Source organism: Pelophylax lessonae (assembly GCF_965119305.1).
Source record: "Pelophylax lessonae genome assembly, chromosome: 1".
Classification (NCBI taxonomy): Eukaryota; Metazoa; Chordata; class Amphibia; order Anura; family Ranidae; genus Pelophylax; species Pelophylax lessonae.
Window position 1 is genome coordinate 339,146,114 of NC_138768.1, and position 27,469 is coordinate 339,173,582.

Here is a 27,469-nt window from a genome sequence, read left to right on the forward strand (position 1 = left end):
AAACTGGCCAAAACAATCAATTTCAGTGGGGGTTGAATAATTTTGAACACAACTGTAAGTGTTAAGCCATGGTCCTTTGTTTCTAGACGGCCCAGCCGAGAGACCATAGAGAGCAGTGGCAGTTGAGAAGTGAGCAGAGATAAGTATTAAGCCATGGTCCTTTGTTTCTAGACGGCCCAGCCCAGAGATCATAGAGAGCAGTGGCAGTTGAGAAGTGAGCTGAGATAAGTGTAGAGACCATAGAGAGCAGTGGCAGTTGAGAAGTGAGCATAGATAAGTGTTAAGCCACGGTCCTTTGTTTCTAGACTGCCCAGCTCATATAGACCATAGAGAGCAGTGGCAGTTGGGAAGTGAGCAGAGATAAGTGTTAAGCCATGGTCCTTTGTTTCTAGACAGCCCAGCCCATAGATCATAGAGAGCAGTGGCAGTTGAGAAGTGAGCTAAGTGTTAAGCCATAGTCCTTTGTTTCTAGGCAGCCCAGCCCAGAAACCAGAGAGCAGTGGCAGTTGAGAAGGGAGCTAAGTGTAGAGACCATAGAGAGCAGTGGCAGTTGAGAAGTGAGCAGAGATAAGTGTTAAGGCATGGTCCTTTGTTTCTAGGCAGCCCAGAGACAATAGCGAGCAGTGTCAGTTGAGAAGTGAGCTGAGATAAATGTTAAGCCATAGTCCTTTGTTTCTAGGCAGCCCAGCCCAGAGACCATAGAGAGCAGTGGCAGTTGAGAAGTGAGCTAAGTTGTAGACACCATAGAGAGCAGTGGCAGTTGAGAAGTGAGCATAGATAAGTGTAGAGACCATAGAGAACAGTGGCAGTTGGGAAGTGAGCAGAGATAAGTGTTAAGCCATGGTCCTTTGTTTCTAGATGACCCAGCCCAGAGACCATAGAGAGCAGTGACAGTTGAGAAGTGAGCTGAGATAAGTGTAGAGACCATAGAGAGCAGTGGCAGTTGAGAAGTGAGCAGAGATAAGTGTAGAGACCATGGAGAACAGTGGCAGTTGGGAAGTGAGCAGAGATAAGTGTTAAGCCATGGTCCTTTGTTTCTAGATGACCCAGCCCAGAGACCATAGAGAGCAGTGGCAGTTGAGAAGTGAGCTGAGATAAGTGTTAAGCCATAGTCCTTTGTTTCTAGGCAGCCCAGCCCAGAGACCATAGAGAGCAGTGGCAGTTGAGAAATGAGCAGAGATAAGTGTAGAGACCATAGAGAGCAGTGGCAGTTGAGAAATGAGCAGGGATAAGTGTAGAGACCATAGAGGCAGTGGCAGCTGAGAAGTGAGCTGAGATAAGTGTGGAATGTTTGCAGACACAAGCAGCCATGGAATGTCACCACTAGTAAGCGCTGCGTGCTCTCTGCAGCCAGGTGCTTTGTTGTGGTGTGACGGGCTCCCCCTAGCAGTCACAGTGAGCGCGGCAGCCGTCCGGTGACGCGTCTCCACCGGCAAGTGTCAGGCAGTCTGGGCGGTGTGGTGTGTGACGCGTATCCGGTGAGTAGTGGGAGTACGCAGTCGTTCCTGGAGAGAAGAAGCCGGAGGCCGCACTAACCGGTCAGTGAGTGTTTTAGCAGGAAGGTCCAGCCGGACCGGGCTTGGAGTCTGGATCCCTCAAGAGACAAGGGAAGTCCGGGAGAGGGCACCGGAGCTGCGCGGCCCGAGCCTCCCTCCGGACCGGAGTATATATCGCCTGTCCTGTACCCTGCCCTGCTGGAACCCACACAGCTCCCCCTCAGAGAGGCAGACTACTGCAGCCTGTACCCGCTCTCCCTGCACCCAACCCCCGTAGACAACAGCGCCCTCTTGGTGGCCACCATAGAGCTTAGCAGGCCGCCAGCCCTGGACACAGCCGAGCCCCCCCTCATAGTCACCCGAGCCTCGGTGGGGTCAGCAGGCGCTGGGCACGATGATGAGGGCAAGATGAGCAAAGACAAGAAGAAGAGCAACAGCAACCGGATTATGTTGGTCAAGAAGATCCTGAAGAAAGATGGGGGCATGGTGAGTTGTGGACCCTTCATTACAGAAAGGTGGGGGGGTTGTCCTGAGTTTCCTGAGTTTCCTTCTTCTGGGTCGTGTCTGCACCTGAAATTCGCAGAAATGCGCCAAAATTACACAGCGTGCATTGTTTTTTTTAGTGGCACTATAAACGCAGGTGGAGTGCTAAGGTGTGCGTCAGCAGAGGCGCTTGAGCTACTTTGGCGCAACAGGAAGCCCTTTAGGGTCAATGGGCTGTCGCACCTGAAACGCATGTTGATGTGAACGTGCCTTGGGGTTCGTTCACCCAGTGATTTCACAGGCTGCTCCCTTCACTTGTCCAATGGTGTCACAGGCGCTGCAGACAGTCCGCCTTACAAGGGAATGGCTGTACACGGCCATACGCTTCACCCTGACGTGTCTGTCCAACTTATTTCCCAAATGTGGAAGTATCGCTTTTGGGGAGTGAGTCTCATGCACAGGCGTGGGTAAACGCTGATACCGAAAAGCATCTGCATTTATAAGAGTACAGTCTATAAGGGTTCACATGGCCATTTCTATGTCTAGAAGTAGGGATGCACCAATAACCTTTTTTTTTTTTCCCCGATACCAAGTATCTATACTTTGGAGTGTGATTTGCATCCATACAAAATGGGCATAAAGAATCGCATGCATCTTGAATAGTAATGCGGTGCGATTCCTGTCCAAATCACATGCAGTTTCCCCACTGCTCCTGTGTGAACCCGGGCTTCCTATAGTGACTTCAGCCTGGGTTCACACACAAATAGTACGGGAAATCCAATGCATTTCGGACCGGATTCTCATTGCATTCCTGTTCAAATTGCATTAAAAAAAAGAATCGCATGCATTTTGAATAGCAATGCGGTGCGATTCCTGTCCAAATCACATGCAGTTTCCCAACTGCTCCTGTGTGAACCCGGGCTTCCTATAGTGACTTCAGCCTGGGTTCACACACGAATAGTACGGGAAATCCAATGCATTTCGGACAGGATTCTCATTGCATTCCTGTACAAATTGCATTCAATTCTTTGCAGTGCAATTTGCACCAATTTTGTATGGACGCAAATTGCACCGCAAAGTATCGGTTTCAGTATTGGGAGCATTTTCATGAATACTCGTCAAAATGCTTGGTATACAAAATGGACGCAAAGAATTGAATGCAACTTGAGCAGGAATGCAGTGCAATTCCTGTCCAAATCGCATACGGTGTCCCCACTTTTTCTGTGTGAACCCAGGCTTGTCATTGTGACATCAGCCTGGGTTCACACAGGAGCAGTGCGAGAAATTGCATGCGATTCGGACAGGAATTGCATTGTATTCCTGTTCAAATCACATTCAGTTCTTTGCAGTGCAACTTGCACCCATTCACTTTGTATGGAGGCAAAGTATCGTTTTCAGTATTGGGAGCATTTTCTTTGTATACAAACATTTTTATTAGAGTCAGTTCACACTATGGCGACACGACTTCGGGGGCGACTAGTGAAGTCGCCGTTCACGGCGACTTGCACGGACTTCACATAATGAAAGTCAATGCAAGTCACTCCGACTGAGGTCAAAAGTAGTGCAGGAACCTTTTTCTAAGTCGGAGCGACTTGAGTCGCTCCTATTAGAACGGTTCCCATAGCATAGAATGGAGCACGACTTGTCAGGCGGCCAAGTCGCCTCACAAGTCGCGGTAGTGTGAACCAGAAGTTAAAGTAATATAGGTGGTACAAGGGAAAAATACAATATCACATAGCAAAGTATCGGGAGCATTTTCAGGATTACTCCTGAAAATGTTTAGCATACAAAATGAAAGCAAAGAATTGCATGTGATTTGAACAGGAATGTGGTGCGATTCCTTTCCAAATGGCAAGCAGTTTCCTCACCGCACCTCTGTGAACATTCGCTTCTCATAGTGACTTCAGCCTGGGTTCACACAGGAGCAGTGCAGGAAACTGCATGTGTTTCAGACAGAAATCGCACCGCATCCCTGTTCAAATCGTATTCAATTCTTTGCAGTACCAATTCATGCTGTATGTACACAAATTGCACCGCAAAGTATTGGTTTTGGTATTGGGAGCATTTTCTCAAGTACTCGTGAGAATATTTAGTGTACAAAATGGGCACAAAGAATCGCATGGGATTTTACCGGAATGCGGTCCATTCCAAATTGCATGCAGTGTCCCCACCATTTCTGTGTGAACCCAGGCTTCTCATAGTGACTTCAGCCTGGGTTCACACAGGAGCAGCGCGGGAAACCGCATGAGATTCGGACAGGAATCACATACTATTCTTTGCAGTGCAATGTGCGCCAATTTATTTTGTATGGACGCAAATCGCACAGCGAAAAATCGCTATTGGTAGCACTTTCACGAGTACTTGTAAATTTATTTGGTATCGGTATTGCTGCATCCCTACCTAGTAGAATTTCCTGGCACTTTTTTGCTTCGGGGAGCTGTAGCTGCCACATGCAGCCTGCCTTATAAGTGAATGGCTGTACTCTTATAAACACTCATGCTTCTTTGCAACACGCATTGGTGTTCAAAGCAATGGGGGAGATTAAAGCCTGGTACACACAGTACATTTTTTTTTTTTTTCAACTCGTGAAGAGGTCTCTGTACTAACTATGCAATGTTAGTACAGCAATACCCCCACTTTGTTATTCTGTTATGACAGGGGGACCCCCACCAGAACCGACTGGTCAGTGATCGCAGCTATTGTAAGCTCTAACGAGCAGGGCCCTCTAATTCCTCCTGTATTGAACTGTATTGTAACTGTACTGTCTTCCCTCACATTGTAAAGTGCTGTGCAAACTGTTGGTGCTATATAAATCCTGTATAATAATAATATTGGCTGAGAGTGCTCAGCAGATGCCGATCGGCGTCTGGTGTTCCAGCATGCTCGTTCAACAGAGACCTGCTTGTGTCAAACAAGGACCTCTATACACAGGCTGAATTTTGGCCAATATCTACTGTACAGGCTAATTTTGGCTGATATTTGGCCCATGTGTATGAGGCTTTACTAAATCTGGTGCAGCTGTGCATAGTAACCATAACCAATCAGCTTGTAGGTTTTGGATTTCTTTCACGCTAGCCGACTCCAAAGTTGCCCGATTTTCAGTTCTACTTTGGAGTCTGACTTTGATAAGACTTTTACACTCTCTGGCATTGAAGCCATGTCAAAGTAGTTCAGGAACCCTTTCTGAAGTCTCAGTGACTTCAGTAGTGTCAATTGGAACGGCTCTCATAGAGGCGCATGGCATTTTACATGTCCGGCCACTTGGGGTTACACAAATATGAAAGGAGCGTGAATTGAGTTCTCCAGTTTTAGTAAATCTTCCCAAATATGAAAGGAGCGTGAATTGAGTTCTCTGGTTTTAGTAAATCTTCCCAAATATGAAAGGAGCGTGAATTGAGTTCTCCGGTTTTAGTAAATCTTCCCAAATATGGAAGGAGCGTGAATTGAGTTCTCTGGTTTTAGTAAATCTTCCCAAATATGGAAGGAGCGTGAATTCTCCGGTTTTAGTAAATCTTCCCAAATATGAAAGGAGCGTGAATTGAGTTCTCCGGTTTTAGTAAATCTTCCCAAATATGGAAGGAGCGTGAATTGAGTTCTCCGGTTTTAGTTAATCTTCCCAAATATGAAAGGAGCGTGAATTTTCCGGTTTTAGTAAATCTTCCCAAATATGAAAGGAGCGTGAATTGAGTTCTCTGGTTTTAGTTAATCTTCCCAAATATGAAAGGAGCGTGAATTGAGTTCTCTGGTTTTAGTTAATCTTCCCAAATATGGAAGGAGCGTGAATTGAGTTCTCTGGTTTTAGTAAATCTTCCCAAATATGAAAGGAGCGTGAATTGAGTTCTCCGTTTTTAGTAAATCTTTCCAAATATGGAAGGAGCGTGAATTGAGTTCTCCGGTTTTAGTTAATCTTCCCAAATATGAAAGGAGCGTGAATTCTCCGGTTTTAGTAAATCTTCCCAAATATGAAAGGAGCGTGAATTGAGTTCTCCGGTTTTAGTAAATCTTCCCAAATATGAAAGGAGCGTGAATTGAATTCTCCGGTTTTAGTAAATCTTCCCAAATATGAAAGGAGCGTGAATTGAGTTCTCTGGTTTTAGTAAATCTTCCCAAATATGAAAGGAGCGTGAATTGAGTTCTCCGGTTTTAGTAAATCTTCCCAAATATGAAAGGAGCGTGAATTCTCCGGTTTAAGTAAATCTTCCCAAATATGAAAGGAGCGTGAATTGAGTTCTCCGGTTTTAGTAAATCTTCCCAAATATGAAAGGAGCGTGAATTGAATTCTCCGGTTTTAGTTAATCTTCCCAAATATGAAAGGAGCGTGAATTTTCCGGTTTTAGTAAATCTTCCCAAATATGAAAGGAGCGTGAATTGAGTTCTCTGGTTTTAGTTAATCTTCCCAAATATGAAAGGAGCGTGAATTGAGTTCTCTGGTTTTAGTTAATCTTCCCAAATATGGAAGGAGCGTGAATTGAGTTCTCTGGTTTTAGTAAATCTTCCCAAATATGAAAGGAGCGTGAATTGAGTTCTCCGTTTTTAGTAAATCTTTCCAAATATGGAAGGAGCGTGAATTGAGTTCTCCGGTTTTAGTTAATCTTCCCAAATATGAAAGGAGCGTGAATTCTCCGGTTTTAGTAAATCTTCCCAAATATGAAAGGAGCGTGAATTGAGTTCTCCGGTTTTAGTAAATCTTCCCAAATATGAAAGGAGCGTGAATTGAATTCTCCGGTTTTAGTAAATCTTCCCAAATATGAAAGGAGCGTGAATTGAGTTCTCTGGTTTTAGTAAATCTTCCCAAATATGAAAGGAGCGTGAATTGAGTTCTCCGGTTTTAGTAAATCTTCCCAAATATGAAAGGAGCGTGAATTCTCCGGTTTAAGTAAATCTTCCCAAATATGAAAGGAGCGTGAATTGAGTTCTCCGGTTTTAGTAAATCTTCCCAAATATGAAAGGAGCGTGAATTGAATTCTCCGGTTTTAGTAAATCTTCCCAAATATGAAAGGAGCGTGAATTGAGTTCTCCGGTTTTAGTAAATCTTCCCAAATATGGAAGGAGCGTGAATTGAGTTCTCTGGTTTTAGTAAATCTTCCCAAATATGAAAGGAGCGTGAATTGAGTTCTCCGGTTTTAGTAAATCTTCCCAAATATGGAAGGAGCGTGAATTGAGTTCTCTGGTTTTAGTAAATCTTCCCAAATATGAAAGGAGCGTGAATTGAGTTCTCCGTTTTTAGTAAATCTTGCCAAATATGGAAGGAGCGTGAATTGAGTTCTCTAGTTTTAGTAAATCTTCCCAAATATGAAAGGAGCGTGAATTGAGTTCTCCGGTTTTAGTAAATCTTCCCAAATATGGAAGGAGCGTGAATTGAGTTCTCTGGTTTTAGTAAATCTTCCCAAATATGGAAGGAGCGTGAATTCTCCGGTTTTAGTAAATCTTCCCAAATATGAAAGGAGCGTGAATTGAGTTCTCCAGTTTTAGTAAATCTTCCCAAATATGAAAGGAGCGTGAATTGAGTTCTCTGGTTTTAGTAAATCTTCCCAAATATGGAAGGAGCGTGAATTCTCCGGTTTTAGTAAATCTTCCCAAATATGAAAGGAGCGTGAATTGAGTTCTCTGGTTTTAGTAAATCTTCCCAAATATGGAAGGAGCGTGAATTGAGTTCTCTGGTTTTAGTAAATCTTCCCAAATATGGAAGGAGCGTGAATTCTCTGGTTTTAGTAAATCTTCCCAAATATGGAAGGAGCGTGAATTGAGTTCTCCAGTTTTAGTAAATCTTCCCAAATATGAAAGGAGCGTGAATTGAGTTCTCCGGTTTTAGTTAATCTTCCCAAATATGAAAGGAGCGTGAATTGAGTTCTCCGGTTTTAGTAAATCTTCCCAAATATGGAAGGAGTGTGAATTGAGTTCTCCGGTTTTAGTAAATCTTCCCAAATATGGAAGGAGCGTGAATTCTCCGGTTTTAGTAAATCTTCCCAAATATGAAAGGAGCGTGAATTGAGTTCTCCGGTTTTAGTAAATCTTCCCAAATATGGAAGGAGCGTGAATTGAGTTCTCCGGTTTTAGTAAATCTTCCCAAATATGAAAGGAGCGTGAATTGAGTTCTCTGGTTTTAGTAAATCTTCCCAAATATGGAAGGAGCGTGAATTGAGTTCTCCGGTTTTAGTTAATCTTCCCAAATATGAAAGGAGCGTGAATTGAGTTCTCCGGTTTTAGTTAATCTTCCCAAATATGAAAGGAGCGTGAATTGAGTTCTCCGGTTTTAGTAAATCTTCCCAAATATGGAAGGAGTGTGAATTGAGTTCTCCGGTTTTAGTAAATCTTCCCAAATATGGAAGGAGCGTGAATTCTCCGGTTTTAGTAAATCTTCCCAAATATGAAAGGAGCGTGAATTGAGTTCTCCGGTTTTAGTAAATCTTCCCAAATATGGAAGGAGCGTGAATTGAGTTCTCCGGTTTTAGTAAATCTTCCCAAATATGAAAGGAGCGTGAATTGAGTTCTCTGGTTTTAGTAAATCTTCCCAAATATGGAAGGAGCGTGAATTGAGTTCTCCGGTTTTAGTTAATCTTCCCAAATATGAAAGGAGCGTGAATTGAGTTCTCCGGTTTTAGTAAATCTTCCCAAATATGAAAGGAGCGTGAATTGAGTTCTCCGGTTTTAGTAAATCTTCCCAAATATGAAAGGAGCGTGAATTGAGTTCTCCAGTTTTAGTTAATCTTCCCAAATATGAAAGGAGCGTGAATTGAGTTCTCCAGTTTTAGTTAATCTTCCCAAATATGAAAGAAGCGTGAATTGAGTTCTCCAGTTTTAGTAAATCTTCCCAAATATGTTCAGGGATATACATCAGACGCTCATGTGCGGGTAAAGATTACAGCTGTGCACAGCTATTCACTTGTATGGCAGGCTGTGCACTGTACCGTTAGCTCTCCGCACACGGCAAAGTGGGAAGAAATGATGCTAGGTTTATAAAATGCCTATAAAATATTTGGGTGCATGAACACTTATACCTTTTATTCTTTAGGACCATTGCATAGCAGATGTGTTGGGCAGTTCTGCTCAACACATAGAAAGCATAAAAAGCCCTGTTCCCTGGTATTTCACACTGCTGTGCTGGAAACATTTACGGCATGCAGAAGTCTTTATTTCAGTGCAGCATGGTGCAATCCAGTCCACCACCTCGCACAATTCTGCAGCTGATAGAACCTTTTTCAATGTCACTTTGTGATATTCAATAAAGTTCTAATTAAAAAATAAAAAAGCCCACAATTAACTACCCTTTTCCCCCTTGCACACCTCCAAAGTCTGGGTTCACACTGGTCGATTGTGGTAACACACACACATTAAAGTGTATTGCGTTAATGAGATGCCAACCTACCCCATCACAAGTAAAACTTCACCTGACCCTTTTTTTGGAAAATGAACATGTTGCATGGTGCAGTATGTGGGGACCTACTACAGTGCAGGTGTGTTGGGGTGCCATTTAAATTAGATGGTACCCCAGTAAACTAGCATATATATTGTGCTGCTACTACAGCTCAAAATGTGAAGTGGACCTTATAGTAACTTGTCCACATTTGTGTTTGATGCATGTTGTGTGTCCAACTGGAGGCCACATAGCCACTGCTGCAAACATTCTACCAGTCCCTTCTGGCAGGCGTGGAGAGAGTCTCATACACTTTTGCAGAAAGCTTGTTTATAATGTGCTACAAAAATAGGTGACATCTCCACAAGGGAGAGCTGAGGGGACTGCCATAGAGCCTGCAGTGCAGTTTGGTGGCTGTGCAACTCCCCAGTGGGCTGAGCAAGGATCTCCAAGGAGCATACACCAATGGAATTTCAGATGGGTTCTAATGAATCAGCTGTTATTCAAACAGAGGGTAGTCCTGTCAGCACCTACCTCCCAACATCTGGAAAACAATGGAGGAGTGTGGATAGTTTTCAGCTGACCAGTAACTGCATTTAATCCACTAAAGTCACTGTTTGGCAGCACCCTCTGTATTCAGAGAGCTGTCAGCACTGACTGTCAGAGTACAATAGCCTCTGCAGGAGTTTTCTCCATCCACTTTATTTTGCATGGTTGATGGAATCATGTGCAGCTTGCTGGCTGAATGAAAATAAAATCTGTATATAAGTTCTAACAATGAACTGTTCTTATTTTCTCCTATTTGATTTGTTACATTGAAAGTGTTTTTTTTTTTTTCAAACAACTGTTGATCCTGCCAGAAATACAGCAACGTCCTGTGCACTGTTTTGCTGATGTAAAAAAACAAACAAACCTTTCTGAAGTACAGTTTATAAACACTGTTCAGCCCCCATTCACACTGGGGCGACCTGTCAGGCGACCTGGTCGCCTGACAGGTCGCCTTCCATAGAGAAGCTGCGGACCCGCTCTAATAGGAGCGACACAAGTCGCTCCGACTTAGAAAAAGGGTCCGGAGCTTCTTTGGGGCGACCCGGAGCGACCTGCATAGACTTCAATGTTATGAAGTCCGTGCCGGCCGCTCCGAGGTCGCGGGGCGAGCAGCACGCCGCGACCTATGAGGTCGCCCGGCAAAGTAGCGTCGCCCCAGTGTGAACGGGGCCTCAGACACGTGTTATTAAGCCCCCTTCACACCGATGCAGTGTGGTTTGCCCGCACCACGGATGCACTGCAGTGTTACCTGCAGGGTTTGGAGCATTTTTGCTGCACTTTCCATAGAGTTCCAATTATGTCCCGCGGTTAAGATCTGCTCCTAAAATTATATGCGATCTCTGTGCGGTGCAAATTCAGCCATACAATTTGTATGGCTGAATTTGCACCGCAATCGCACCTAACTCGTACAGGACCCTTTTTTTGGTCCGCAGCAGAACCGGATCGCATGGTGATTCTGTGCGAACTTTCAAATTGCACTGCGATATGCGATCTAATCTGGGGGTGTCGTTAACTTTTGACACCCCCAGCGTATCGCATATGGCAGTGTGAACTGCCAGAGGTGCGGATGCGATGCAGGAACACGCAGTATATTCTCAGCATTACCGCATTGCAGAAATGTGAACCGGTACTCAATCCACTGTACATATGTCAGTTAAAGCAACCTGACAAAAAAAGCTTTTATTTCATTTGTAAATACGTTTGCAACATATTGTACCCTTGTCATTTTAACCACTTGCCGACCGGGCTATAGCAACATGACGGCTACAGCGTGATTGTCCAGTTCTGGGATGGCATCTATTAACGTCCTCCCAAAACTGAACCCCCTCCCCCACCCCCCCGTGCGCCCACAGCGGCATGCACCAGACACATTTTGTGATTGCTGTGTCCTTTGGACACAACTGATCAGGGTAAATGAATGGCCAATCACAACGGCCCCTTACCCCGTGATCAGCTGTGTCCAATCACAGTTGATCATGATGTAAACACACTTGCCGGTTATCGGTATTCCTTTCCTCACGCTGTCACAGTTAAGTGTGAAAGGGGACATCTACACTTACAATTCAGGGCACTGATCATTGGTGTCCTGATTATCAGTGCTGCCTATCAATGCACATCAGTGAAGAAGAAATATTGTCTGTTTGCAAAATTTTACAACAGAAACTAAGAAAAAAATATTTTTTTTTAAATTTTTTGGTCTTTTTATTTGTTTAGCAAATAATAAAAAACCCAGTGGTGATTAAATACCACCAAAAGAAAGCTCTATTTTTGTGATTTTTTTTTTTTTTATGAGTACAGTGTTGACCGCGCAATTGTCATACAAAGTGCTATAGCGCTGAAAGTTGGCCTGAGCAGGAAGGGGGTGAAAGTGCCCAGTAGGTAAGTGGTTAAACAGGACTGATTAGGCTAGGTGCACACAAGCCTGACCAGTAAAAAGCAATGTTTTACCATATGGGCTAATATCAGTGTGGGCTCTAGCAGGAAGTGATCTTTCAGTGCATCATGCTGCTTACTTTTTTATTCTAAACTTCATTCATGTCACTGGACAGCAGCATGGTGTGTTGTGCTGTGCCATCTAGAGTGCTGCAGTGACATGCTAAGGGGCACATAGAAAGCCAATGTCGCCCTACCAGTGTCCTGGGTTTGTTTATTCAGTGCGCATAGTGTGACCAGCCCTCATAGAATAACATATATTCTTTTCATCTACAGTAACTAGCTTTTTTTTTTTTTTTTTCTTATTTTGAGAGAAATTTGGGGGAAAAAAATCGTACTCCTCCTAGATTGTAAGATTTAACAAGCAGGGCCCTCTGATTCCCCCTTTATTGAATTGTATTGAAACTGTACTGTTTGCGCTAGTTTTATAAAGCGCTCCGCAAACTGTTGGCGCTATATAAATCCTATATAATAGTAATTATACTCCCCTAGATAGCTGCAGCACCGATCCCAGCTACTTCTGTTCCCTGCCCGCTCCAGACTGAGAACTGAACTATCAAACGCTGATGATCGCTCGGTTTTCCCCTGAGCTCTGAGCAGAGAGCCGTGACTGTCTACCCTGCCCTTCCAGGACTCACTATTGAGGGGATGGGAGGGGCTGGCTCAGGATTTGTGCGCTATGCTGAGAAGATGAGCCAGACGGCGGTCCAGGCATCTGGGTGGATCCCAACTGTAAAGTCGGGATCTTTCTTAAGCCTGAATGAGCTGTGTGACCTGCAACTGCACTTTTGTAATCCATAGGAGTAGCGTAGCCAAAATTGCTTTGACTTTACTTCTCCTTTAAATTAACAGTGATCAAAGTAGGGAAAAGTACATAAAAATAAGAACTAGAAAGTGTTTTGTCCTAAAAAACCAAAATATGTGTTACTTTACCTTAAGTAATATCAAGGTTATTGCCAGATAAACGGTTCTGTAGCACAATTATTAACATTTTTCTAGTCCATTGGTGAAGCTAAACTGGTTAAATTAAGTTAAAGCTGTACAGATGTGAACAGAGTGAGGAAGGGGGAGAATACTGTGAATTCTGCTCCGCCGTATATTCTTCACTGCGCTTTTCAGTTAGAAAAGACCAGCATAGAAGTCCATTGGCTGCCTGCCTAGAGCATAATACAAACTCAACAGTTACTGTACCTGCATCCACTGATGAGCCAGCACATCACATATTGGCAGCACACATTAATTATAGTCCTCACACACTGCAGCCATACAATTCACTTCCAACAGAACCTTTTTATCAGGAGCTTAAATGATCCACAAGGCCTGTTTTCATTTCTCTTTCAGGGTATAGTAATGAGAAGCATCCCAGTGCTGTTTGCTCAACATTTGCTATCTCAGTGAGAAATTAGGCACTGCCTTGATGAGTTGGACATTCTTTGTTCTGTCTGTCATGCCCTGGAGGAAGGGAGTACTTACTGTATATGAAATGCTGCTGATTTCATAGTCTCGAGCAGCCTTTTTTTTTTTTTTTTTTTTTTTTTACCTTTTCCCCCTAGTAAAAACCCTTAAAATATTTGTCACTCCAGGGTAAACACCTTAAAAACAATTATATGTACAGTTTGCTGTACATTAGTATAATCACTAAATTGTAGGACATTTAAATATCAGGTAAATAATATGGCATGCCCAGCATATTTACTATCCTGCATAGATCAGTTTTCCAGCCCTGATCTGTACAAGAGCGTTTGTAGTAATTATCCTAAAGTTATGTTAAAGCTTCATAATTTTTTATTTTATTTTATATACAACAGGAAAATAAGTATTGAACGCCTCACCATTTTTCTAGGTAAATATATTTCTAAGAGCCGGTCCACACTAGCGCGACTTGTCAGGCGACTTGTCAGCCTCACAAGTCGCAGTCCATTGACCGCTACAGGACCCTTTCTAATAGGAGCGACACAAGTCGCTCCGACTTAGAAAAAGGGTCCTGTACTACTTTGGGGCGACCTCAGAGCGACTTGCATAGACTTCCATTATGTGAAGTCCCTGCAAGTCGCTCCGATGTCGTGGTGCATGGTAATGCACAAGTTGCCCCGAAGTAGTAAGGAGTCGTGTCGCCTTAGTGTGAACCAACTCTAAAGGTGCTATTGACATAAAATTTTCACCACATGTCTGTAACAACCCATGCAATTCATACAAAGAAACCAAAACAAATACGTTCAGATATAAGGTTGTATAATAAAATGGAATGACACATGGAAAAAGTATTCCATGCGTCATTCCATTTTATTACACGTTTACCTAATTTCTGAACCTATTTGTTTTGGTTTCTTTGTATGAATTGCATGGGTTGTTACCGACATGGTGAAAATTTTATGTCAATAGCACCTTTAAAAATCTATTTACCTAGAAAAATGGTGACCTGTGACAGGAAGTCAGGTAAATTTGTGGGTATTGTCACAGATGGGAGATACATTTCTGCCTTGTTTAGGCATTTCACCAATTACTATCAGGTGTCGGCTGCAGAGGTAGCCAGAAAGGTGTAAGGACGTTGGAAAGCTTCAGCTATTCAGAATGAGGAAATTAAGGCCTCTATAAGTTATCCAGAGGATGACTACTGATTTCTGCATCCTGAGGCTTTGTGCGTTAAGGAGAGCAGTGAGCTGAGAGACTTCTGAAGGTAAGGTGGTGTTGACTTTTTCTGTGTGAAAAGAAAACAAATAGACTATTGGTTTTCTGCTGTATGACCAGCAGTGTCTGCCCAGCAGTAGGTTGGGACAGACACCATAGGTAGGTTCCTGTGTTGTGAAGGTAGACGCCCCAAGTGGCCAGGGTTTATTTTATGTTTGTTTGATTTATGCTGTTTGGAGGCTTGCATTTGTTTACAGCAAATTGGAAGAATAAACCATAGACCGTTGTTTTCAACCACATCTCGGCTGTCTCTCTGTGTAACGAACCCACCCAAGGGGTCACCCACACCCGCTACCGAGCCAACCCCTTACACATGTTTAATACTTATTTTACCTGGTGTGTGTGTGTGTGTATGATGTATATATCTATTGATACACAAGTGCAGTTTGGCCTTGCCCCCTGCTCTCTTGCCACTGGATTTGATTGACAGCAGTGGGAGTCAATGGCTCTCAACGAGTCCACTAAGAAGGGAGAGATAGAGAAGCAGCGTCGCTCCTCTCATGCACAGCGCGGGACTGAGATCAGCTTAAGTAAGTATTTAGGGGTGGGTGGGGGGGAAGCTGCCCCCAAAAGGTTTTTTTCCTTAATGCAGATAATGTAGTATACCTTAATGTAGTAAAGTAAAACTATAGGCAAAACTTTTCTTTTTTTTCTTTTTCATTTTGAATAGAGTAAGGCAGGGTCATTACCCAGTCAGTTTATTTTTTGCCATCTGTGTCCTTTTGTGGAAATTTCCCTTCACTTCCTGTCCCATAGCCAAAACAGGAAATCCCTGCAAATTGGGGGATCCCTTGGAGACCCCAGCTCACCAGAACTAGTGTCCTCATTGAAAGATTTCCTCTCCTACTTTTCTAGGAACAACCCATAATTTGGGATTTTCTTTTACGTTCACTTTCGAAGATAATGGTAAACAAGACAAATAGAGAGGGTGAATCTCCCTAACGGCAGGGACAGCAATAAAAACTGACAGGGGTTTTTAATCCCTCTCCACTCTAACCAAAACTAAAATAAAAAAAAATAATAATTCTGCCTTTAGTTGTTCTTGAAGGTAAAAAAAAATAAAAACACCTTTTAGCCTTTACAACCATTTTAAAATTGAAAGAATAATGACAGAAAACAAAAGACAGCATTTGTGGTGTCTCTAAGTGCCGGTTCACACTGCAGCGACGCTACTTCGGAGCGGCCGCCTCGGACTTCATAACATTGAAGTCTATGGCGGTCGCCTCCGGGTCGCCCCAAAGAAGCTCCGGACCCTTTTTCTAGGTCGGAGCGACTTGTGTCGCTCCTATTAGAACGGGTCCGCAGCTTCCCTATGGGAGGCGACCTGTGAGGCGACCAGGTCGCCTCACAGGTCGCCCTAGTGTGAACCGGCACTTAAGTGTTTATAAAGTCTTGTTTTTTTTCTAATAAAATAACAACATGTTATACTTACCTGCTCTGTGTGATGATTTTGCACAGGGCAGCCCCGGATCATTATCTTCTCAGGTCCCTGGCTGGAGCTCCTGGCCCCTCCCTCCTGTTGAGTGCCCTCACAGCAAGCAGCTTGCTATGAGGGCCCCTGAGCCAAGCCACAGCTCCATGCATCCATTCAGACGTGGAGCCGCAGTACAGCCCCGCCAACTCTCTCTCCTCAATGGCTAACTGAGTTTGATTGACAGCAGCGGCCAATGGCGTTGCTGTGTCTCATACAATCAGGAGGGAAAGTTCTGGACGGCTGAGGCATTCGTGGACATCGCTGGATCGAAAGGGGGCTCTAGTAAGTAAGAAAGGAGCTGGGGGGGGTCTGATGCACACAGAAGGCTTTTTTATCTTAATGCATTAACCACTTAAGCCCCGGAGGATTTGGCTGCTGAAAGACCAGGGGGTATTTTGCAATTCGGCACTGCGTGACATTAACGGACAATTGCGCGGTCGTGCGACGCTGTACCTAAACGAATTTGACGTCCTTTTTTCCCCCCAAACAGAGCTTTCTTTTGGTGGTATTTGATCACCTGTGCGATTTTTTTTTTTTTTTTTTTTTTTTTTTTGATCATGCGCTATAAACAAAAAGTGTCAATTTTGCAAAAATAACAATATTTTTCACATTTTTTTATATGAAATTCCCCCCCAAAAAAATGTAAAAATCAAAATTTTTTAACATTTTCGGCCAATTTGTTTTATGCTACATATGTTTGGTAAAAAAAAATCGCGAAAAGCGTATTTTGATTGGTTTGCGCAAATGTTATCGCGTTTACTAACAAGGGGAAAGATTTTTGTTGTTTTTGTTGTTTTTTTTTTTTTTTTTTTTAATGCGTAATGGCGGCGATCTGCGTTTTTTTTTTTTTGCGGTACTGCGACATTGGGGCGGACAGATCGGACCCTTGACTGACATTTTTGACACTTTTGGGGTTACCAGTGACATTTCTACAGTAATCAGTGCTATACATATGCACTGTTACTGTAAAATTACACTGGCAGTGAAGGGGTTAACTTTATTTGAGAGGGAGGGGCTGTGTGTGTCCCTAGGGGCGTGATTCTAACTATGATTGGCTGTGGCTTGAGCTGTAGGAACAATGATCAACGGTCCTACATAGTAGAACCGTATGATCGTTTCTACACAGGGGAGAATGACAGGCGGCTTGTTTACACTAGCCGCCTGCCTTTCTCCCTCTCCCCCGACGATCGCTGAGTGACCGGCGGACATCGGGTCCGCCGGTCACATGCGCGGGGGGGGTCGTTGACCGCGCGGGAGCGCGCCGCCGGAGGTGCGCGCTCGCTCCCCAGAGCCTCACAGGCTAGTGACGTACCGATACGTTACTCTGCCTGTGAGGGGTTGACCGCCGCAGTATATGTACTTGGCAAGTGGTTAAGATAAAAGAAAAACCTTCTGCCTTTACAACCACTTTAAATTGAGTGGTCAGTGTAAAAGTGCCCCCTTGTATTGATGGTCAGTGTAAGTAGGAGGTCCTTGTCCACTGCTTAGAGGAATTCCAGACATGGCTATATTATCCACCTGACCTCCAGAAGACTTACCCCTTGAATACCAGGCCATTTATTTGTGGCATTGCCACAGTAAAGGCTCCTTTCTGGACTAGACCAGTGCAGATCATTTTTGTTTAAGTATCGTTGTATTGTGCTCCTTAAAAACAACCACACCATTTATTTCCAGAGCAGCCTGTATTTCTCCTAAGGTTACCTGTGGGTTTTTCTTTGTCTCCTATTCCCCTGGCAGTTGAGGCTGTAATCTTTCTTGGTCTACCTGACCTTGGCTTGGTATCAAGAGATCCACTAATTTTCCACTTCTTAATAAGTGATTGAACAGTACTTACTGATAAACCTAAGGCTTTGGATATCTTTTATGCCCTTTTCCATCTTTATAAAGTGCCATTTGCTTGTTACGCAGGTCTTTTGATACTCCCCGTGGCTCAGTATTTATCCTGCTCTGCGCATTTAGTGAGAGCTAACAAACTCATTGACAATTTACACTCAGACACTAATTTCAATTTAAAAATTCACAGATGTGGGAAATTAACCTTGATTTTCCATTTTAACCCGTGTGTGTCACCTTGTGTCTGTCTGTATCAAGGCCAAACATTTAAGGGTATGTAAACTTTTGATCAGGGCGATTTGGGTGATTTTCTGTTATAATTTATAAAGGAGCAAAACAACTATTTGATAAAAAAAATGGCTTCATATGATCACCATCTTTAAATAAGAGTTATGTGGCATGATCAGTCATATTTTCGATATTAATGACAAAATTTCACAACTTCTGCCAGGGTATGCAAATTTTTGAGCACAACTGCACATAGTTACAGTTGGTTAATTTTTTTTATAATAAATATATAAGTATAATAAAGCCATGCCTGAAATTTTTGTTGGGGTCCATGCCTTTTGTCTGTAGAAGCAGCTCATTGTTCTCCTATGCGTCTATTTACATTAGTAAGTTTAGAGCAGGGCTTGACAAATTTGCCTGAAATCTAGGAGCCAGCTAAAAAAGTTAGGAGCCAGTTTTTTTTTTTTAACAACCAAGCTTTATTTAAAAAAAAAAAAAAAACTGATACTTAATTTATTCATAAATACTACTAGAACCCTGCTCTCCTCTATAGGGCAATCGGATGGAAACAGACCATCTGATCCGATCCACGGAATGGATAGAAAATAGAACCACCATCCGTCTGTTTTTGGCAGACAGGATCAGATGGCGGCAGATTACCGTTCCATAGAGGAGACTGAAGGGTCTGATCAGGTCTGCCTGAGAAACTGACAGGCGGACCTGATCAGACAGCCTGTGTGAAAGGGGCCTTCGGCTGTGTGGCTGTGGCATGGCAGGGACATGATAAAAAAAAATATATATATATATTTTGTTTTTTCAATAATTGAAAAAAAATAGAAAAATTATTATTTTTTAAATTTAAAAAATAAATAAATAATAACCACACTCCCTGTCCACTTACCTTTTAAGCAAAGGTAAGTGGACAGTGAGATGAAGCCTGCAAAAACTTCCATCTCATCTGCTCTTGGGAAGGAGATGGGTAGGCATTGAGAACAGGCAGTGGAAACAGTCATTAGTGACTGCTTGTGAAACTCCCGGCCACCACAAGAGGGTGCCAGTTCCCCGTTCGAAGCCTCTCTCATCTAACAGAAGAAGGCCGAAAAGCCGGGGCCTCAATTTTCGGACGGCACGGTAGTCCGTGCACTCGGGGAGGAGGTGGGTGGGGGGGCGCAAAAGGGACAGGACACCTCCTGCAGGGCACCCCAGGCGCCAGGTCGCTAATTATAGTCGCCAATGTGACCTGGCACCCGGGCTTTGTTGAGCCCTGGTTTAGAGGCATATTTTAAGCTCAGTGTTTACGTATAAATGCGCCAAAACCTATTCTTACGAATTTGTTCTGCACAATGAAAATGTTTCTGATAGGGAAACTTGTATAGGGTACCAATAAAAAAATCTCCACTCTGCGCCTAGATATCACTATAAAGGGTCTAAAAAGATCACAGAAAAGCAGCTGCCATAAATAATAGAACGCAAATAAAAAATTAATGTTGTCATTCAATGAATATACAACAGTAAGCAGCGCTCATATGTCAGCATCATTTATAAATCTGGACACTAATAAAAGTCCTCTGTGGAAAGTCCATATAGTAGATGTTATACAGTCCAAAAAACACCAGGTGAAATCGTGGTTTGAAAGGGAAGGTAAGTGTGGCAATCAACCAATAGTTGTACTATCACCGCACCTCATGGATCCCTCTCCCCATGGTACAGAACTCACCGCAATCAACTCAAAGTAGGCGTTTAATCATATGACCATAAGACCTTGAAAGAATCAACCAGGCACCACTCCTTCCTCAGAGGAAACAGGTAACTAGGGAACGCAGAGAGTTCTCTACCATGGGGAGAGGGATCCACGAAGTGCGATGATGGTACAGCTATTGGCTGATAAAAATGTAAATGAGTATTTGCGCACACGATTATTACTTACCTAAAAAAGCATATTTTTCTATTTATTTTTTTACTAAAGAATGCACAGCGCTAGTTTACGCATCTGTGTGCATAGGCACGTAACAGTTAATTAATGGGCTGTGTTTTTAGCTCTGTAAAAAAAAAAAAAAAAAAAAAAAAGCTGTACTGGGCTTTTTCAACCTGCAGTGTGCAAGAGGCCTTATATGAGCATTTTTTTTTCCTGCTGTAAGAACTGGCTTTTTTAAAGCTCGGTGTACATGGACCCTTAAGGAACCCCTAGCAACCTCAAGAGGAACCCTGGTTGGGAAAGGCTGGTCTGGAAACCCTTGTGTAATATATATAGCAATCATTTAATTACAGCAGAATATGTTGACACTTCATAAGTGATTACGTCAAATGAAGACAATGTCTCTTAGTAAGATGTATACATTTATGGTATGCATTTGTCATTATTCATGTAAAAAATAATAATAAAAGTGCTAATCAATTTGCAAAAGCATATTCAAACTCACACAGCTAATAAAAAAATATATAAGCATATACATATGTGCAAATCATTCACCGTGCAGTAAATCCAAAGTAGGTGTGAATGAGTTCATACAAATGGATAACAAATGACAACGTATTGTGAAGAGTATTATCCAATAAATAGTGCATTTGTGAATCACTTTTTAAATGCAATGCTTCTTCAAAAAATCTTCAGTGCTCAATGTTTTAAATTCATCCACCAGGTATCCACCTTTGAGTGCAATGCGGTAGGTGCAGCACAAAAAGGTAATGTGCAGTGTATAGTAAGCCAATCCACCTGGGGGAGTCCAATGGTTTCCCTGGTATCCTCCTCATGAGTCAGACTGGGTATGCTCCACGGTTAAATGGATGTGAACAGAATGATTTCATAGTGTAGTAGGTTTTTAAAACATTTATTCAGTAAAAGATTTTCATCCAAAACACTCACATTTATGTAGACCTAAAACCGCATAGGATCCTCATCTCTACATTTCATGTACAGATACAATGGGCGGTCGGGAATTGCACTTTCATTTTTATTCTCATCTTTCATTCTATTCAGAATAGTGTACCACCTTCACATGAATAATTAATCTTATATTCAAGGTTTGAGTGCTTGATTTTGGTGGCAGCAGCAATTCACATTTTTTTTTTTTTTAGTCCCTACGTCTTCACCCCTGGCATTTTCCCATCAGCCAGCGTATATTTTACATGCATTTTTCATAATTTTACTGTTCTACGGTATGACACTTCATGTAAACAAATGCAAAGAAAACTGTGTAATGTGTGTTTAGAGGAATTGTGGGGAAAAAGGTGTGATTAGAGGTTAGCAGTAGGGTTGAGCGAACACCTAGATGTCCGTGTTCGACGGGTTCGGCCGAACTTTAAAAAAAAGTCCGGGTCCGTGTCCCGGACTTTTACCGAACTTTTCCCGGACACCGAACCCCATTGAAGTCAATGGGGACCCGAACTTTAAGGCACTAAAATGGCTCTAAAACACCAAAGGAAAGGGCTAGAGTGCTGCAAATGGCAGCAAAACGTAATTAAGAGCATGGCAAGTGCTCTGCAAACAAATGTGGATAGGGAAATAACTTAAAACAACAAAAAAAAACCAGAAAAATAAAACAATGTTCTTCTTCATCTCTGAAGGACGAGGCCCATATGGAGTAGGAGGGAGGTTGAGGTGGTGGTGGATGTGGCGGTGACATAGGCGTGCGCACAGGGTGTGCTGGGTGTGCCTGGGCACACCCTAATCACCTAGGGCACATAGCATTGCCAGTGAGGAGATGGGAAAGATCTCCCTGGGACCTGCTCTGCTCTATTTCTCCTTGCCTACAGGTACATGGCCCCGATACATTACTCTCCCTGCTGGCAAACACATGCATGTGTATTTCAACTTTGGGGTGCACACCTTAATGCAATAGGCTGCGCACACCTATGGGCGGTGTAGGTGGAAGCGGCGGTGGAGGAGGACCAGGGCCGGATTAACAGCATCATGGGCTTGGTGCTGAGGATTTTGAAGGGCCTTAAGGGCCGTGCCTTGCCATGCACCCAGAGGAGGAAGGGTGCAGCCATGCATGCCTAATTCAACATGGGATGCTGTCTCTGAAGCCCATAAACACATCCATGCATCGCCAACTGTCCCTCCTTGTCCGGCCTTCACGCTGTGTGGGGAGGTTCTGAGGGTGCTGCCTGGGGAAGCGAGCATAGAAGCCAGACTTCTGTGTTTACAAGTGACAGAAGAGCGGTAACAGTGAATATGGCCAACCCGGGGCCTATATAAAAGGTAGGGGCCTGGAGCTGCAGCTCCAATAGCCCCTACATTAATCTGGCCCTGAGGAGGAGGACGAGGTAGCCAACACTGCTTCTTTTCAAAAATTTTAAATGAGGGTACACCCCAAAAGAGTGAGAAAGAGCAAAAATGGAACAATGGGTGGGTAAGGTCGGTATCCATTGCTATTCTGCATAAGGTACGGAAAAGTCCCGTGGGATCCATGCCTGGTTCATTTTAATGAACGTGAGCTTGTCCACATTGTCTCTGGACAGGCGGCTGCGCTTGTCTGTTATAACGCCCCCAGCCGTGCTAAATACCCGTTCAGATAATACACTGGCTGCAGGGCACGCCAGCACCTCCAAGGCGTAAAGGGCAAGCTCAAGCCATGTGCCCAATTTGGAGACCCAGAAGTTGAAGGGGGCAGACCCGTCATTCACTACATGTAGGCGTGTGCACACATACTGCTCCACCATGTTGGTAAAATGCTGCCTCCTGCTAAGACGTTCCATCTGAGCTGCTGGTGCTGCTGTTTGTTGTGGCGTGCTGACAAAGCTTTTCCACATTTCGGCCATGCTGACCCTGCCTTCTGAGGTGCTGGCGGTGCCCTGGTTGCGTTGGCGACCTCCTCCTCCTCCTCCTCTGCCTTGTGCTTCCACTGTGGCCCCGCTGTCAGATGGGAATGCCAGCAGCATGGCGTCTACCAGCATGCGCTTGTACTCGCGCATCTTGCGATCGCGCTCCAGTGAGTGAATTAAGGACGGTACGTTGTCCTTGTAACGGGGATCCAGCAGCGTGGCCACCCAGTAATCAGCACAAGTTAGAATGTGGGCAACTCGGCGGTCGTTGTGGAGACACTGCAGCATGTAATCGCTCATGTGTGCCAGGCTGCCCAGAGGCAACGAAAGGCTGTCCTCTGTGGGAGGTGTATCGTCCGTGTCCTCTGTATCCCCCCAGCCACGCACCAGTGATGGCCATGAGCTGGCCTGGGTGCCACCCTGCTGTGAACATGGTTCCATCTCCTCCTCCAGCTCCTCCTCCTCCTCATCCTCCTCATCCTCCAGAACTGTGCCCCTGCTGGACAATTGCGTCCCTGGCGTTTGCGTGTGCAGGAACCCACCCTCGGAGCCCCTTGCGAATGACTGCCCTGAAAGCCTTGGAAATGTTACCTCTTCATCCTCCTCCTCCTCATCCTGTGCCACATCCTCTTCCATCATCGCCCGAATTGTTTTTTCAAGGAGGCATAGAAGTGGGATAGTTAAGCTGAGAACGGCGTCATTGCCACTGGCCATGTTGGTGGAGTACTCAAAACAGCGCAACAAGGCACACAGGTCTCGCATGGAGGCCCAGTTAAATTAAATAGCGGAATAGAAAATATGATCCAAAAAAAGTGTATGTATATCACACGTACACAACCACACTAGGCCCCAATTACTATTGTTTGTACCCCTAAAAGGCTAGATGAGGAGTAGGGGGAGTATGGAACAGGCAGCACCCTCAAACCTTCAGAAGTATGAGATGAACCCCAACAACTTGGAAAGGTGGATCTCTCTCACACGTACCGACACAGACTATCCCGCAATTCAATTGATCCTCAAAGGTTTTTATTGAATAGCGGAATAGGAAATATGATCAAAAAAAGTGTATGTATCTCGCACGTACACAACCACACTAGGCCCCAATTACTATTGTTTGTACCCCTAAAAGGCTAGATGAGGAGTAGGGGGGGTATGGAACAGGCAGCACCCTCAAACCTTCAGAAGTATGAGATGAACCCCAACAACTTGGAAAGGTGGATCTCTCTCACACGTACCGACACAGACTATCCCCCAATTTAACTGATCCCCAAAGGTTTTTGATTAAATAGCGGAATAGAAAATATGATCCCAAAAAAGTGTATGTATATCACACGTACACAACCACACTGGGCCCCAATTACTATTGTTTGTACCCCTAAAAGGCTAGATGAGGAGTAGGGGGAGTATGGAACAGGCAGCACCCTCAAACCTTCAGAAGTATGAGATGAACCCCAACAACTTGGAAAGGTGGATCTCTCTCACACGTACCAACACAGACTATCCCCCAATTTAACTGATCCCCAAAGGTTTTTGATTAAATAGCGGAATAGAAAATATGATCCAAAAAAAGTGTATGTATATCACACGTACACAACCACACTAGGCCCCAATTACTATTGTTTGTACCCCTAAAAGGCTAGATGAGGAGTAGGGGGAGTATGGAACAGGCAGCACCCTCAAACCTTCAGAAGTATGAGATGAACCCCAACAACTTGGAAAGGTGGATCTCTCTCACACGTACCGACACAGACTATCCCGCAATTCAATTGATCCTCAAAGGTTTTTATTGAATAGCGGAATAGGAAATATGATCAAAAAAAGTGTATGTATCTCGCACGTACACAACCACACTAGGCCCCAATTACTATTGTTTGTACCCCTAAAAGGCTAGATGAGGAGTAGGGGGGGTATGGAACAGGCAGCACCCTCAAACCTTCAGAAGTATGAGATGAACCCCAACAACTTGGAAAGGTGGATCTCTCTCACACGTACCGACACAGACTATCCCCCAATTTAACTGATCCCCAAAGGTTTTTGATTAAATAGCGGAATAGAAAATATGATCCAAAAAAAGTGTATGTATATCACACGTACACAACCACACTGGGCCCCAATTACTATTGTTTGTACCCCTAAAAGGCTAGATGAGGAGTAGGGGGAGTATGGAACAGGCAGCACCCTCAAACCTTCAGAAGTATGAGATGAACCCCAACAACTTGGAAAGGTGGATCTCTCTCACACGTACCGACACAGACTATCCCGCAATTCAATTGATCCTCAAAGGTTTTTATTGAATAGCGGAATAGGAAATATGATCAAAAAAAGTGTATGTATCTCGCACGTACACAACCACACTAGGCCCCAATTACTATTGTTTGTACCCCTAAAAGGCTAGATGAGGAGTAGGGGGGGTATGGAACAGGCAGCACCCTCAAACCTTCAGAAGTATGAGATGAACCCCAACAACTTGGAAAGGTGGATCTCTCTCACACGTACCGACACAGACTATCCCCCAATTTAACTGATCCCCAAAGGTTTTTGATTAAATAGCGGAATAGAAAATATGATCCCAAAAAAGTGTATGTATATCACACGTACACAACCACACTGGGCCCCAATTACTATTGTTTGTACCCCTAAAAGGCTAGATGAGGAGTAGGGGGAGTATGGAACAGGCAGCACCCTCAAACCTTCAGAAGTATGAGATGAACCCCAACAACTTGGAAAGGTGGATCTCTCTCACACGTACCAACACAGACTATCCCCCAATTTAACTGATCCCCAAAGGTTTTTGATTAAATAGCGGAATAGAAAATATGATCCAAAAAAAGTGTATGTATATCACACGTACACAACCACACTAGGCCCCAATTACTATTGTTTGTACCCCTAAAAGGCTAGGAGTAGGGGGAGTATGGAACAGGCAGCACCCTCAAACCTTCAGAAGTATGAGATGAACCCCAACAACTTGGAAAGGTGGATCTCTCTCACACGTACCAACACAGACTATCCCCCAATTTAACTGATCCCCAAAGGTTTTTGATTAAATAGCGGAATAGAAAATATGATCCCAAAAAAGTGTATGTATATCACACGTACACAACCACACTAGGCCCCAATTACTATTGTTTGTACCCCTAAAAGGCTAGGAGTAGGGGGAGTATGGAACAGGCAGCACCCTCAAACCTTCAGAAGTATGAGATGAACCCCAACAACTTGGAAAGGTGGATCTCTCTCACACGTACCAACACAGACTATCCCCCAATTTAACTGATCCCCAAAGGTTTTTGATTAAATAGCGGAATAGAAAATATGATCCCAAAAAAGTGTATGTATATCACACGTACACAACCACACTAGGCCCCAATTACTATTGTTTGTACCCCTAAAAGGCTAGGAGTAGGGGGAGTATGGAACAGGCAGCACCCTCAAACCTTCAGAAGTATGAGATGAACCCCAACAACTTGGAAAGGTGGATCTCTCTCACACGTACCAACACAGACTATCCCCCAATTTAACTGATCCCCAAAGGTTTTTGATTAAATAGCGGAATAGAAAATATGATCCCAAAAAAGTGTATGTATATCACACGTACACAACCACACTAGGCCCCAATTACTATTGTTTGTACCCCTAAAAGGCTAGGAGTAGGGGGAGTATGGAACAGGCAGCACCCTCAAACCTTCAGAAGTATGAGATGAACCCCAACAACTTGGAAAGGTGGATCTCTCTCACACGTACCAACACAGACTATCCCCCAATTTAACTGATCCCCAAAGGTTTTTGATTAAATAGCGGAATAGAAAATATGATCCCAAAAAAGTGTATGTATATCACACGTACACAACCACACTAGGCCCCAATTACTATTGTTTGTACCCCTAAAAGGCTAGGAGTAGGGGGAGTATGGAACAGGCAGCACCCTCAAACCTTCAGAAGTATGAGATGAACCCCAACAACTTGGAAAGGTGGATCTCTCTCACACGTACCAACACAGACTATCCCCCAATTTAACTGATCCCCAAAGGTTTTTGATTAAATAGCGGAATAGAAAATATGATCCCAAAAAAGTGTATGTATATCACACGTACACAACCACACTAGGCCCCAATTACTATTGTTTGTACCCCTAAAAGGCTAGGAGTAGGGGGAGTATGGAACAGGCAGCACCCTCAAACCTTCAGAAGTATGAGATGAACCCCAACAACTTGGAAAGGTGGATCTCTCTCACACGTACCAACACAGACTATCCCCCAATTTAACTGATCCCCAAAGGTTTTTGATTAAATAGCGGAATAGAAAATATGATCCCAAAAAAGTGTATGTATATCACACGTACACAACCACACTAGGCCCCAATTACTATTGTTTGTACCCCTAAAAGGCTAGGAGTAGGGGGAGTATGGAACAGGCAGCACCCTCAAACCTTCAGAAGTATGAGATGAACCCCAACAACTTGGAAAGGTGGATCTCTCTCACACGTACCAACACAGACTATCCCCCAATTTAACTGATCCCCAAAGGTTTTTGATTAAATAGCGGAATAGAAAATATGATCCCAAAAAAGTGTATGTATATCACACGTACACAACCACACTAGGCCCCAATTACTATTGTTTGTACCCCTAAAAGGCTAGGAGTAGGGGGAGTATGGAACAGGCAGCACCC

General features: G+C 43.7%; 1 protein-coding gene across 1 annotated transcript in view; it reads left to right on the top strand.

Moving 5' to 3' along the window:
* Positions 1-1,449: 1,449 nt before the first annotated feature.
* Positions 1,450-27,469, top strand: part of LOC309544226 (hippocampus abundant transcript-like protein 1) — a 160,837-nt gene continuing 134,817 nt past the window's right edge. Inside the window, exon 1 of the mRNA XM_082243119.1 lies at positions 1,450-1,982. Coding sequence (XP_082099245.1) covers positions 1,905-1,982 — 78 coding nt within the window. The 5' untranslated portion in view covers positions 1,450-1,904. The remainder of the gene's footprint in view (positions 1,983-27,469) is intronic.